The sequence below is a fragment of the Prionailurus bengalensis genome, chromosome B4, assembly GCF_016509475.1.
Source record: "Prionailurus bengalensis isolate Pbe53 chromosome B4, Fcat_Pben_1.1_paternal_pri, whole genome shotgun sequence".
Lineage (NCBI taxonomy): Eukaryota > Metazoa > Chordata > Mammalia > Carnivora > Felidae > Prionailurus > Prionailurus bengalensis.
This window is the reverse complement of record NC_057358.1, coordinates 63,331,517-63,347,072: the sequence shown is the minus strand read 5'-3', so window position 1 is coordinate 63,347,072 and position 15,556 is coordinate 63,331,517. Positions and strand designations below refer to the sequence as shown.

Sequence of the window (15,556 nt, the reverse complement as noted above, 5' to 3'; positions counted from 1 at the left end):
CTTGATTACTATTCATGATAGCTTAGATCTTAATCTTCCAGTTTACTATTACTAGTCATTTTTTAAAGTAATAGATTTTTGGAAGCTTTGAAATGCTGCTTTTGCCCTTTTAACCTTAAAACATCATTAGTGTCACAGATGGGACTAGTGTCTCCCAAATCCTCTCTGACTCTTTAGAGCTCTCACAGAAAATTCATGATGGCCTTGAGATCTAGTTTTTCTAGCTATGGCTTATTTTGTAAAGTATAAACTTTTAGTTTCCACCCAGTTGATATGCATAAACTTTTCTCCTCCCTCAATAGTTTACTGTTGATTTCACTCTCTGCAGCATCTACAGAACAAAATCTTTCCAGTCAAGGTGATTTTCTTCAAGAGCCATTACAGGTAACTTCTCCAAAGTAATCTTTCTTTGCTATTTTTAATTTCTTTGTTATTCAGGGAAGAAACTCTTGCTTTGGTAAGATAGATCAGACTTGCTGATTCTAATGTACCTAACTAAATTATTGAAAATGTTCTAAGGATATCTAGTTTTTTAGATTAAGTACAACTGGCCCTCCAAAGGTTACCTAATGATCATGGGGAAGACATCTGTTAAAATAGAGAAGGCTGGCAGACTTCAATAAGGAAAGAGCAAGCCTGAAGAATTCAGAGATACCTTGTCTGGGAATCTTACTCTGCCATTGGCTACTTAAGTCACTTTGGTAGAGCAGCATAGTCAAGAGTCTAAAGAAAGATACTAATTTTGTTTAGCACATGGTTAGCTAATCTCCTGCCTCCCTTCACACATAAGAGTTGACATTCTGAGGAACTGATTTTCACAGAACACCTTAGATTTACAAAGGAACCAGATCATTGAGATCTCTGATGCCACATTGCACTTCTATCAATAGTAAGTTCAAGAAAAAAAAAAGTACAAGGTTTGATAGTTTTCTGGTCATTACATTTAAAAAAAATTATCAGGATCCCTCTGAAAACTTTATGGCAATTTTCTTAACAGTAGCATCCCTGATAGGTTAAGTATTTTGACCAGATGGCTCAACAGTTGTTGCCTTCCTGTCCAAAAACTTCTGAGTAAATACCATTTGTTTACAATGGTTTATATTTAGTTTGATAAGGTATGGCTCAGTTTTCAAAATGTATTTATTGAGCTGAGTCCCTCACCCTACTCACTGGTTTAAGGGTTCCATGTTACCTGTTCTAGCTGTTAGGGTTCTACATGAGGCTTTCAATGGACAAGTTAAAGGTTTTCAAAAAGCTGTTGGTCTAGTTTAGTAGTTCTCAGGGGCAGGTCTGTGGATGGCTGCATCAGAAGCACTTGATCACTTTAATAAAGGTGTCTATATATATCTCTGTATATATATCTATATATCTGTAAGGTTTTTTAAATTTTTTTTTTTTTTTGAGAGAGACAGCAGAAGTGGGGGAGGGACAGAGAGAGAGGGAGACACAGAAGCAGGCTCCAGGCTCCAAGCCATCAGCACAGAGCCTGATGCAGGGCTTGAACTCATGAACCACGAGATCATGACGTGAGCCGAAGTCAGAGGCTTAACTGACTGAACCACCCAGGTGCCCCTAAAGATATATATATCTAGATATCACCTTAGACCTAATGGATCAGAATTTCCAGGGGCGTTATCTAGACATCTATATTTGTAATAAGCTTCCTGGGTGAATCTGCACCGGCATTGTTTGGGAATCACAGGTCCCCAGCATCATGTTTACTCACCAATACCTAAAACTGCTTTCAGCTGGTCTGCTTAAAGAGCAGTAATTTGGAAGCAAGAATTGCCATAACTTCTAAAGAAATACTAATGTGAAGAATTTATCTTTATTTTTTGTTGTTGTTGTTAAGTGAACCTTTTAAATTCAAAAGCTCAGGTATCAATGTCTTAGCTTAACATTTGTAAATCTTTCCGCAGCAGGAAACTTCTGTCCCCACAATACCCAGTTCCAATTATTTTGGGCAGTTGTCTTGTTATTTTAAAAACAGGACCAGAAGAAAGACCTAGTTTTAGAAACACTACAGTATCATAATAGTTCTAATATTTTAGTCGGATCTAAATTATACCTATTTATTTAGGTATATAAAATTTCAAAAGGATTAAAAATTTTTTTTTCTTAAGATCTCTTTTAAAACTTGGTTCCCATCTCCTTCCCAAGAAGTGGCCTATTATGATGACCCTCTCTAGAAGGTCACTGAAATGTAACTGCTCTGGATATTTGGTTGCCATTAATTAGTTTCCAATTAACCCATTTTATTACTTGGGCTTCTGAGATTGAGATAAAAGGAGTAGATTCATGTCATGGACACTTCAGACCTTGTGATTGCTGGATTTTTATAGATCTCTCCCTGTTATGTTCTAATATCTTTGTGCCATAGAATTCTTTTGTAGCCACTTTCTTAGTTTTTTTATTGGTTACAGTTGTCACAGCCTTAGTTTTTCCTGTGCTTGCTTTCTTCCAGTTTTTGTTTTATGTTATTAGCTTTAACATTTTGTTAGAATTTTGGTGCCTCTGTAATTTATGTAGAGCTTATCATTTCTCTTTCTTTCTTTCTTTCTTTCTTTCTTTCTTTCTTTCTTTCTTTCTTTCTTTCCTTCTTAATGTTTATTCTTGAGGGAGAGAGAGACAGGGTGTGAATGGGGGAGGAGCAGAGAGAGAGGGAGACACAGAATTTGAAACAGGCTCCAGGCTCTGAGCTGTCAGCACAGAGCCCGATGTGGGGCTCGAACTCACAAGCCATGAGATCATGACCTGAGCCGAAGTTGGACGCTTAACCGACTAAGCCACCCAGGCGCCCCAAGCTTATCATTTCTATTTGTACTTCTGCCTACCTCTTTAAGACAGTGGGAGCACAGAGAGCCAAACCACAGTTACTGTGATCCCTGGCAGAGCTGTGCCCACAGTGTTGAATGTGCCCTGAGCTGCTTCCATTGAACTGCTGTTGAGGGCCAGATGTTCCATCTGCTGTTGAGGCCCAGGTTTCTAGGGCCAAGAATCTTGATAAATGAGGATGGGATTAGATGTGTAGCTTTGGTGACCAGGCCTGGAAAGGCAATTTAGCTGACTGCTTGGGTTTGACTCTCACCACTAACTTAATTTTTGTGTGATATTGGATCCATTACTTATCTTATCTTTGCCTATGCCTTATTGTCTATAAAATGGGGATGGTTGTATCTACCTCACAGGGTTATTGTTAGGACTAAACACGTGAATATGTATAAAGTGTTTAGCATAGTATTTGGCACTAGTGAGTGCTTGGTAAGAGTTACATGTTATGAAGCTCAGGACTCAAGAAATATAAAGTGAACAAAATGTGCCTTTTATCATGTTTTATATCTTCCTGTGTCTAGGCTGCTTCTTCTTCAGTTACTTGTAGCTCAAATGCTTGCTTGGTTACTACTGATCAGGCTTCTTCGGGATCTGAAACAGAGTTTATGACCTCAGAGACTCCTGAGGTAATAAGAGGCCAATTGTGTTAATTTCTTTTCTGTCTAAAATAATAGCAGAACCAGCTTACCTTATGCATTACAGGCATGATCAGTTGAATTATTTAACATTTATACTTGACTAATGTATTGCTTTCTGTAGATATTGTCCTGGAATTACAGGTAACTTTGCTGTGACTTTTCCACATAAGTAAGCTTAGTAGTGTAATGCCTTATCACATACAATAAATATGTCTAAATTGCTGTTGTCAAAAAAGATGAAAAGTTCTAGGTAGGAGTAAGTCAAGTTTCTCACTATATATATTATATTGATGGAATCCTTAGCAGAAAAATCTACTTATATAACTGAGACTCAATAAATGTATAGTGTTAATATTAGCACTACCTCCATAGGAATGAATTACATTTTCTTTTGGCTAATTTTGTCAAAAGCATTTTGATAGCACAGTTGACCCTTGAACAATATGGTCTTGAACTGTGAAGGTCCACTTATACGTTTTAGTTTTTTGATAACTACAATACTGTAAATGTATGTTCTTATGATTTTCTTTTTTTTTAAATTAGGTTTTAATTTTAATTCCATTTAGTTAACATGCAGTGTAATATTAGTTTCAGGTGTACAATATTGTGACTCAACACTTCCTTAAATCACCCTGTGCTCCTCACAATAAATGTACTCCTTAAATCCTCATCATGTATTTAACCCATTTCCCCTCTGGTAACCATCAGTTGGTTCTGCGTAGTTAAGAGTCTTGTTTCTTGGTTTGTCTCTCTCTCTTTTTTTTCCTCTCCTTCCCCCCCCCCCTTTGCTCATTTGTTTTGTTTCTTAAATTCCATATATGAGTAAAATCTTACAGTATTTATCTTTCTCTGGCTGACTTCTTTTGCTTAGCATTATCCTCTCTAGCTTATCCCTGTTGTTGCAAATGGCAAGATTTCATTCTTTTTTATGGCTGAATAATATTTCATTACACACACACACACACACACGCACGCACACACCACATCTTTATCCATTCATCTACTGATAGACACTGGGCCTTATGCTTTTCTTAACATTGTCTTTTCTCTAGGTTACTTTGTTGTAAGAATACAATATATAATACATATACCTTACAAAATATGTGTTAATCGACTGTTTATAGTATTGGTAAGGCTTCCTTTCCATCTCTATAAGCTATTAGTAGTTAAGTTTTTGGGGAGTCAAGAGTTATATGTGGATTTTTGACTTTGGGGTTCAGCACTCCTAGCCTGTGTGTTTTTCAAGGGTCAACTATATTATGTTTGTGCTTTCAATTCTAAAATGATAGTTTTTGCTAAGTTTGAGCAAATCCTTGAAATAGGTATAGCAAGATAGCATGATTTTTTAAGATTAATTTAGCAGCTCTTAGATTTTACTATTTTTGGTTCGCTATTATACAAGATAATGTATTCATTACAGAATATAAGAATATATAGATACACATTAATTTTTATGGTGTAGACTTGGTCTAAATTAAAATTACTTGGTTCCTCATTTTAAGAAGAGGAAGGTGTGACCAAGTGAGTCACAGCTCTGTTTCATAATCTGATTAGGACTGGTTTTTTGGTATCTTTTTAAGCCTTTGGATTTGTAATCTGTTACATCAAGGATTTGCTTATTACCATAGATAAGTATTATTTAAATTAGATCAGGTTTGATTTTCTTTTTTAAAGGCAGCTGACTTAGAAATCCAGGAATAAGACTTTAAAATCCAGAAAAATTAACATTGACTAAGCAACTAACCCAAGATTTTTCGTAATTCTTCTGTATAGATTTGGAATAATATTAGATTCTTAGTTGGAAACTACCGTTTCAGGGTTTGACTAGGTACTCATAAAAAGTTCAGTACCTCATCTGTTAGACTGATTAATAGTAAGACTCTTTCACTTAGTCAGCAAGCTGTGCACAGCAAATGCTAGTGTGCATCCTCAGCAGTTGTGATTTGAAATTGTAAGCAGAAGCTATTCTTTTGCATTCCTGTGTCCGAATGTCATCCTATAGAACTTGCTGACTTAGGCCAGTCTGGGGTTTAGTGTAAGTTAACTGCTTGTTATATGGCAGGTGATTGGCTGATGCTGCATTTCTCCTTCCCAGGCAGCAGTTCCCCCAAGCAAGCAACCATCTTCACTAGCTTCTTCAAATCCTCCCATGTCAAAGGGCTCTGAACAGGGCTTCCAGTCACCTCCAGCAAGTAGTAGTTCAGTAACGATTAACACAGCGCCCTTTCAAGCCATGCAGACAGTGAGTATGAAACGTGAATGGTGATTACAGTTCATTGTTCCTGTTAAAAAGCCATTGTTTCTCTTACGCCCATTATTGGGTACTTACTATGTGAAAAACTTTGCCTTTTGTATTGCTCTTATTTGGGTTGATCCTTGCTTTGTCCAATGCAAATATTGTTTGTGGTGAAAGAGTATTAAATCCAAAGCCTTGAGAATTTTGAATGGATATTTTATCAGAACATTTTCCCCACTCAGAAAATTAGTAGCAGGCAAAGCTGAGGGTTCATATTAATTAAAAAAAAAAGTGTGGGTGAGAAACATAATTTTCTGTGAACAGCTTAATAATACTAACCATTACTAATACCACACTAGTGATATTCCATAGCATCAATAGCCTGAAATATAGGGCACATACTTGGGTGTTCTGTCATTCTGGAAACTTTCATTTGATTTTATTTTGATCTTATGCTGATTTTGGATAATTGTTCCGATTTGTGTGGTATTCTGAATTACACATTCCTCTGCAAATTGTTTAAGCTTAAAACATTTTTCAAGGTAATATAACTAGGTTTATATGTTTACTCTCTAAAACAGAATAGTATAGAACAGTTCTTTAGAAAAAAAGTCTTAGCCAGTAAGTGTCTGATGATGCTTAATGCCCCACTCTGGATACTTTTCAGTGATGGTGGTAGGGTGGGGCCAGTGGAGTGGCAATGGAAAGCAGATGCAATGCAGGGAGATAAGCTTTTGAATTCAGGCACCTAAATTCACTAGTTTTATCACTTCATGCTTGGCCTCTTAGAACTGATTAGTTTCTTTGTTTTCCCTCTTACCCTGTCAGTCCCTCCTGCACAGTATTGCCACATTGGTTTTATTAACTTTTTCTCGTTAATGAAATCAGATACTGTTCTTAATCACTGGGGTTGGGTATTGGCAGTGAAAAAGAGACAAGTCTTTGTGCTCAAGAAGCTTACATTTGATAATGGAGGTGAGAGGGCTAGAGAGAAAAATATACACACACACATATATATGTGTATACGTATACATATATATATATGTATATACATATGGGGAAATGTCACCTGTGTCATGGGGAAAAATGGAGCAGGGTAAGGGAGCTGGAGAGTAATGGAAGTGCTTTTTTATAGACAATGGCCAGAGTCTGGACAGGTCATTTGCCTGCCATGTGGTAGAAATTTGGTAGGTGGCAGATTTTTTTCATCTTTAATTTTTGAAAAAGTACTCTCTTGGCCTGTGTAGCTTTAATGCTCAGTAAGCATTATTATATGATAATAGCAGGAAGATTAATTTTTGTACTTGAGTTTAGATCTCTTAGAAACCAAATAGGGTTTTTTTTTGCCATAGTAAAATACATATGACATAAAATTTACCATTTTAACCATTTTTAAGTGTATAATTCAGTGATGTTTAGTACATCTACAGTGTTGTACAACCATTTCCACTGTTTCCAAAACATTTTCATCATCCAAACCATTAAACTATACTCATTAAATAATAGCTTTTTATTCCTCCCTCTCTCCAGCTTCTAGTAACCTATCTTCTTTTTGCCTCATTACCTGTTCTAAGTACTCAGATAAGTGGAATCACATTATTTGCCCTTTTGTATATGACTTAGTTCATTTAGCAAAATATTTTCAAGGTTTATTCATGTTGTGTTATGGATCAGAATTTCATTTTTTTATAGCTAAATAATATTCTATTGTATGTCTATACCACATTTTGTTTATCCATTCAGCTGTTGGACATTTGGATTGTTTCCACCTTTTGCCTATTTTTTTTTTTTTAATTTTTTTTTTTTAACGTTTATTTTTGAGACAGAGACAGAGCATGAATGGGGGAGGGGCAGAGAGAGAGGGAGACACAGAACCGGAAGCAGGCTCCAGACTCTGAGCCATCAGCCCAGAGCCCGATGCGGGGCTCGAACTCACGGTCTGTGAGATCGTGACCTGAGCTGAAGTCGGACGCTTAACCGACTGAGCCACCCAGGTGCCCCCCTTTTGCCTATTGTGAATAATGCTGCTATGAACATTGATGTACAAAATGTGAGCCTCTGCTTTCAGTACTTTTGGTTATATTTTAGAAGTGGATTTGCTGGATCATATGTAATTGCATGTTTAACTTTTTGAGGAACAACCACACTGTTTTCTACAGTTGGTTGCATCATTTTACATTCCTACCAGTAATGCACAAGGCTCAAATTACACCACATCTTTGCCAACACTTAGATTTTCTCTCTTTTTTTTTTTTTTTTTGGTAACAGCCATCCTAATGAGTATGAAGTGGTATATTATTGTGGTTTTGATTTGTATTTCCCTAATGACTGTGATGCTGAGCATCTTTTCATGTGCTTATTGGCCAGTTCTCTTCTTTGGAGAAATGTCCATTCAAGTCCTTTGCCTGTCAAATAGAAGTTTTTGAATGTTGGAGAACTTTGTTGGATGTCATCCTTAATCCTTTTCTATGAAACATTACAAAGGACTTAGTGTACGCTTTGTCTCTTAAGGTGTTTAATGTTAATGCACCTCTGCCTCCACGGAAAGAACAAGAAGTAAAAGAATCCCCTTATTCACCTGGCTACAATCAAAGTTTTACTACAGCAAGTACACAAACACCACCCCAGTGCCAACTGCCAGCTATACATGTAGAACAAACTGTCCTTTCTCAAGAGACTGGTAAGATCTTTGCATATGATATTTTGAAGACTTAGATGACAGCTAGTAGAATGGAAAGCAATTCAGTAGTGATACTTTAAGGGTTCTTTCTTGACTAGTAAGCATTATTTCTTCGCATGTTCAAGTGTTGAGAAACACTTAAATGCCTTTCTTCTATTAAGTTCGCCTGTTAATTTTAACTTTTGTAGAGGTAGAACCTAGATGGTTGATTAAACCTTGAAGTAGGTTCATATTTTTAAATCTGATTGCTTTGATTACCATGGACGGTAATAGAAGTAGATAGGGCGATATATATATCTATATCTATCTATCTATCTATCTATATATATATATAGTGCCCTTCTATAGACGTGCCCTTCTTCTACTAGAAGAGTTTTGATATCACTCCGTTAAATCTTTTAGCACAGACAGATAGCTATCTGGCCTTTTCTCTCTTTTTCCCTCTTACAATAAAGCATTGATTAATGCAAAGATATAATTTTGTATGCTTTTCCATTGTTTGCTTAGAGATGAAAAACTGTTTTGCTCTTTTGTGCTATCCAAATACATGAAAGAATAGGCAACTTTGTAGTTATTTCCTAATTTGATAAACACCTGTAGATATTTAGTGTTGGTGTTTCAGATCCCCATTGAGTATTCTAAAACTTAAGCCTGAGTAAATGAGTTGAACATTAGAGGTATTTGGTTACTCACAAGAGATACTAAATGTAAATCCTTGGACCTAGCCACCAATGACCTCATTCTGTTCTCACTTGTACTGAGTGAAAACATAGTGTAGATGATTTACATAAGGGATATTTGTCCTGTGCCTTCTTAGGTATAGTATTAATTAAAATTCATTGTCTTTTACTCCTTGATCTGGGGTGTTTAGCCTTTTTTCCTTTAATTGTGGCCAAATACACATAACATAAAATTTACCATTTTAACCATTTTTAAGTGTATGGCCAGATGGTTGTGTAGCCATCACCACCATTCATCTCTAAGGACTTTTTCATCTTTCCCAAATGAACTCTGTACCCATTTAACACTAACTCTCCATTCCCCCTCTTCCTACTGCCCCCTGGCAACTACCATTCTACTCTATGAATTTGACTACTCTAGGTACTTACCTAGAGTAAGTGGAAACAGACAGTATTTGTCCTTTTGTGACTGGCCTATTTCGTTCAGCATAATGTCTTCAGGATTTCATCCATGTTGTAGCATGTGTCAGAATTTCTTACCTTTTTAAGGCTGGATAATATTCTATTACCTAAATATATGTATAGATACCAGGATCTCTATATATACATACATGTATATATAGCACCTGTTTTTTTTTTTTTTTTCAAAGGGAGAAAATTATATTAAAGGTTTTGATATACAGTGACTTTTAAGTATAAAGAATATTAAATCTTTGTTACCATTTAACTCTTGGACTTAAAACTGTTTCCTTAAGCAGCAAGTTATCCTGATGGAACTATTCAAGTAAGCAATGGTAGCCTTGCCTTTTACCCAGCACAGACGAATGTATTTCCCAGACCCTCTCAACCATTTGTCAATAGCCGGGGATCTGTTAGAGGATGTACTCGTGGTGGGAGATTACTAACCAATTCGTATCGGTCCCCTGGTGGTTATAAAGGTATGCTCTGAACAAAATTTAATTATACTGAATTATTTTGTTTATATATTTACTTAACTCAAACTATTTTTACTTTACCTTGTTCCTTTTTTAGTTGCCCTCCATATTGTGGTAGAAAATTCCCTATTTCTGTAAAATATAGCTTTTCTAATATACCTGTTGCCTATATAACAGAGGAACTTTTTGTATGAAAAGCAGATTGATCCTGTGACTTGCTGCAGTGAAAGGTTGAGCATCTTTATTTTCTGGGGATGAATTTGGGTTTTCATATTTGAATACTTACTTTTTTTTAATTGACTTGACTTCCCCAAATCAAACTATGTCAAATAAAAATATGTCTCAAAATGTGTCATAATCAGTGCCCATTTTCTAGTTATTTTTCTATGAGAGGATACTATACATAAAAATATAAATTTTGAGACTATAATAGTGATATTTTCTTAAGTCTTAGATATGGTTCCACATGTTATTCTCTTGGTATTAGCAGAATTGCGCTAGACAAGCCTTAACCATGCACCTTTTTGAACCCCACCTGCATTGCAGCAGTAGTAAATCTCTGCCCTTGGCTTATTTGAAGTTAGCGGTATTTTATAAATACGTGTTTTCCTGTGGAAGCAATATTAGTAGAGTTTGCTTAAAGAAGGCATAAATCTAATGATGGCATTATAGGATCAGTTTAACTTTTAAAGTGGTATAGAATTAGACTATTTAAAAGTTTAGTATAATTTTGCCCATAATTTTATTTAAGTTGTTTGTTTATTAGGTTTTGATACTTATAGAGGACCACCTTCAATTACCAATGGAAATTATAGCCAGCTACAGTTCCAAGCTAGAGAGTATCCTGGAACACCTTATTCCCAAAGGGTAAGAATAGTTGTCATAGTTGAATAATATAGTACAGTTGTTGATGTTAAGCTGTGATTAAACTATAGCCGAGTCACAGTGTATTTGGTATAAGGCACTCTTTGTTTTTTTTTAATTTTTGAAATGTTTATTTTTGAGAGAGAGATAGAAAGTGAGCAGGGGAGGGGCAAAGACAGACAGAATCCAAAGCAGGCTTCAGGCTCTTAGCTGTCAGCACAGAGTCTGACACGGGGCTCCAACCCACAAACCGTGAGATCATGACCTGAGCTGGAGTCCAACACTTAACTGACTGAGCCACCCAGACACCCCAAGGCACTCTTTGTTTTAGAACTACTTGTCAGTACTGTGGAGAGTTGAGTTGGAAGCTTTTCAAGTAACCCACAGAAGATAAATGACAATTGTCTGTTACACAGAACTTAGAAGGTCTTAAGAACTTTATTTATCATGTTGTTTGCATTAACTCATTCACTCCTCCACCTTTTGAGAGAAACTGGGGTTCAGAAACAAATTACTTATCTGAGGTCACTCAGCAAATGAATGGTAGAATTAACATGAGACTGCATGTTTCCTAACTCCAGACCCTACGAGCTTAACTTTATTATTTTCTTTTCCTTTTTTTTTCTTTGAAGGGGAGAGAGAGAATCTCACACATTCCCCATGCTCCATGTGGAGCCCGACATGGGGCTTGATCCCACGATTCTGGGATCATGACCTGAACTGAAATCAAGATTTGGGTGCTTAGCCGACTGAGCCACCTAGGCGCCCCAACTTCATTATGTTGCTTTCAGTTTAACTTTTCTAGGTACCTGCTGTAGCAAAAGTATTTTTCAAAAAAATTTTTTTTTGTTTATTTTTATTTGAATAGCTCAGATTTTCTTTACTACATATGATAAAAGACTGGTAAGAGGTTAGACATTCTACTTTAACAAGCCGTGGGACCTCTTTGTCATTGATCATCTATGGATATGACTGAATACGTCAGAATTTTCAGCTTTGAAGTTTTACAAGTTTTTAAGTATGTGGTTTCCCACTGAGTTCTGTTGTGATATAAAGTACCTGTTTTTGAGGAGCTTATAGTTAGTTAAATGAGGTAAGGTAGATGTCTATACAGAGACAGTATTGAAAAGGGCGTTAAGAGCACACCTCGAAGAACACACCAAATCACTTAAATGACTTGGGTTTGATTCCTGATTTCATCACTTCCTTTGTTGTGTGACCTTGGGTATGTTGAGTAAACTTTCTGATCTATGGTTCCTCATCTGTTGGATGAAGACTCATCTTACTCTGAAGTGTTGTGAGGATTACTTTCTGAGATATCCTGAGGATTAAGTGAATTAACATACATGAAGGCTTAGCACGGTAATGTCAGAAAGTAATGAACAGCTCCTTTAAAAAAAAAATTTTTTTTTAAAATATTTTATTTATTTTTTGAGTATAAGGAGGGAGAGGCAAAGAGAGAGACAGGATCTGAAGCAGGCTCTGCACTGACAGGCTGACAGCAGCCAGTCTGCTGTGGGGCTTGAACTCAGGAATCGTGAGATCATAACGTGAACTGAAGTTGGACGCTCAACTGACTGAGCCACCCAGGTGCCTGTAATGGAGCTGTTCTTAACACCAGTATTCTGGAATTTTTTGTGCTGCTTTAAATGTCTTGCTGGGGTGCCTGGCTGGCTCAGTCAGTATAGCATGTGACTTTTGATCCTCAGGGTCATGAGGTCAAGCCCCACATTAGGCATAGAGGTTACATTAAAAAAAAAAAAAAAAAAAAGAAAGTAAATTTCTTGCTGAGAAAACATGAGATAGTTTTTGCTATTGGGAAAAGGATTAGGAGTTTGGAGGAGACTTAATTATTGTGTGCCTTCTTGTCCTGTTTAAATTTTTTATTGCATGTGTTTATTTTTATTGTATGTGCTAATTTAATCATGCCACTGATCATTCTTTTCATGCGTTGTCTGGAGGCTGACTTTCAACATACCTGGGAGTCTGTTTGAAATGTTGCCTCGTGAACATTTTTTTCCTGAGGATATTAAATTATGTTTTCAGGCAATAGTACATTCATATGGTATAATTCTTACCAACCTCTCTGTCAAAACAAAACAAAATCCTGACGTAGTTCATAATTGTCTTCACAGTTTGATCTATAAATAGAGCAAGATTGAAATAGTCTGTGTTCTTGCCTTATTATTTCCCTTTATCTTGCGATAAGGGATAGAGGACCAGGCCATATTTCTGAATTTCCCTCATTACCTCACATTGTATCTTTTACATAGTGTTTCCTGGATGCCTTCTTGTTTTTGCAATTATTAGCATACCTAGTTGGTCAGGTTAATTCACAGATGAAGCAAGTATTGCTATTGTTGCCCTTTTTGCCTTTCTTGGTGTTTGGAAATATCTGAGCCTCTGTGGCTGCTGGGGAAGGGTAGAGAAAAGGCTAAGAGGACTTTAATCTTACAAATTTACCAGCCAATAACACTGGGAAAGGACTATCATCTTGCATTTTTGGTGCCAAGGTTAAATATTACGTGTTCATTTCAGGATAATTTCCAGCAGTGTTACAAGCGAGGAGGGACATCTGGTGGTCCTCGGACAAATTCAAGAGGTAAGGATGATTAACTGGGTTACACAGAACATACCTCTAGATCTTTCTTTGTCTTCTGTGAAGTTCTCCCCAGAGTACATTGTTTTCACCATTTAGCTTTTAAAGTTTTCATTTTGCATAAATGTAGTACTGAAGACCTGAGGGAAATACTAGACTACTGGAATGGCTGTGGAGACCAGTTGTCCATTTAAATTAAAAGTGTATGTGTGTGCTTTTTCAGTTTGATTGACACCACAGCATAATTCAGCCTTTGATATGTATTCATCTTGCATACTTCAAATAGTTTCATGTGATGATTCAGGATGATGTTTCTTGTAATAATGGGCATTTCTAGATACTCTAGTGTCACTACATTGAAAGATAGGAAAAAGCAGCAATTAAGACACCATGACTTGAAATTTCAGAAGATATTATAATACTTTTTAAAATGTGAAGGTTTAATAGGACCTTTAGTGGAAAAGATTCAGTGTAACTGAGAAAATCAAGAATTACTGAAGATTAACTAACTTTATCACAGAAAAACAATCTTTTCCTTTTAAGAAAGCAATCAGTATTCACACTGCCTTGGCCTTCTATCTGAGCTATGTTTTTGTGTAGTACTTAAAACATTAAGATTTCATGATATCACATTAACTTGGAAATGAAGAACAGGCATTCATCATGGGGCTTAGTATCATAACAGAGTATCTTTGAGTGGCGAGTAGTTCTAAAAGTTGGTTCTTTTATGTAATCTCAGTTTTCTTGAGTCCTTGTACATTAGATAGTTTGAGTAGATTTGTCACTGAGGAATGAAGAACTGAGTGAGAATTACAGAAGAAAGATAAAAGAAGTAAAAAGAGTGTTCAAACCTGGATTTCAGACTTTGCTAATCTTTAACTAGTAACTTAGCATTTCCTGGAGGCTTATTTTCTTAAAAAAAAAAAAATCTTAAAATAACAATGAGGCCCACTAGACAAGATCATCTAGGTCCTTTTTGGCTTAATAGTAATATGAAAGCCTATTGCTAGAAAACTTTAGAAAAGTATACTGTAGCTATACTTTGTTGTTTTTGTTTTAGAATTTACTATAAAATGTATTTTTATCTGTATTTCAGTAGCCGACTAATGTTAAATATTGTGTTCAAAGCTAACTGCTTCATTATGAGAAACTCACTGTTGCTAATAAAACAGCAGGGTGGAGTGATTCTTCTCAGGTGAGCAGCCCAGAAAGAGACAACGAAACGTTTAACAGTGGTGACTCTGGACAAGGAGACTCCCGTAGCATGACCCCTGTGGATGTGCCCGTGACAAATCCAGCAGCCACCATACTGCCAGTACACGTCTATCCCCTGCCTCAGCAGATGCGCGTTGCCTTCTCAGCAGCCAGAACCTCTAATCTCGCCCCTGGAACTTTAGACCAACCTATCGTGTTTGATCTTCTTCTAAACAACTTGGGAGAAACTTTTGATCTTCAGCTTGGTAGATTTAATTGCCCGGTGAATGGCACTTATGTTTTCATTTTTCACATGCTAAAGCTGGCAGTGAATGTGCCACTATATGTCAACCTCATGAAGAATGAAGAGGTCTTGGTATCTGCCTATGCCAATGATGGTGCTCCAGACCATGAAACTGCTAGCAATCATGCAATTCTTCAGCTCTTCCAGGGAGACCAGATATGGTTACGTTTGCACAGGGGAGCAATTTATGGAAGTAGTTGGAAATATTCTACATTTTCAGGCTATCTTCTTTATCAAGATTGAAAGTCAGTACAGAATTGACAGTAAAAGAATGGTGTTCTAATTAGTAGGGTTAAAGGAGAAGTAGTCTTTGCCCTTGTGACTGGTTTAGGAAAATGTTTTCTTTCCTAGAGGAAGGTGGAGGTCCTTACTTTTTTTGTTTTCCTCCCCAAGGTGAAAAATTTCAAGCTGAATGACAATTAGCACTAATCTGGCACTTTATAAATTGTGATGTAGCCTCGCTAGTCAAGCTGTGAATGTATATTGTTTGCACTTAATCCTTAACTGTATTAACGTTCAGCTTACTAAACTGACTGCCTCAAGTTCAGGCAAGTTATAATGCCTTGTTGTGCCTCAATAAAAAAGTTACATGCA

At 36.5% G+C, this 15,556-nt stretch overlaps 1 protein-coding gene across 16 annotated transcripts in view; it reads left to right on the top strand.

The window, feature by feature from the left end:
- CAPRIN2 (caprin family member 2) overlaps window positions 1–15,556 on the top strand; it is a 45,436-nt gene extending 29,880 nt beyond the window's left edge. For 2 of the 16 annotated variants that reach the window (XM_043562632.1, XM_043562618.1), the window contains 8 exons: window positions 329–384; window positions 3,354–3,458; window positions 5,566–5,712; window positions 8,218–8,386; window positions 9,822–10,004; window positions 10,768–10,868; window positions 13,404–13,467; window positions 14,637–15,556. In XM_043562632.1, coding sequence (XP_043418567.1) covers window positions 329–384; window positions 3,354–3,458; window positions 5,566–5,712; window positions 8,218–8,386; window positions 9,822–10,004; window positions 10,768–10,868; window positions 13,404–13,467; window positions 14,637–15,205 — 1,394 coding nt within the window. In that variant the 3' untranslated portion in view covers window positions 15,206–15,556. Of the gene's footprint in view, window positions 1–328; window positions 385–3,353; window positions 3,459–5,565; window positions 5,713–8,217; window positions 8,387–9,821; window positions 10,005–10,767; window positions 10,869–13,403; window positions 13,468–14,592 lie in introns of all 16 variants that reach the window. The other 14 variants (XM_043562619.1, XM_043562630.1, XM_043562621.1 and 11 more) reach the window with 14 other exon arrangements.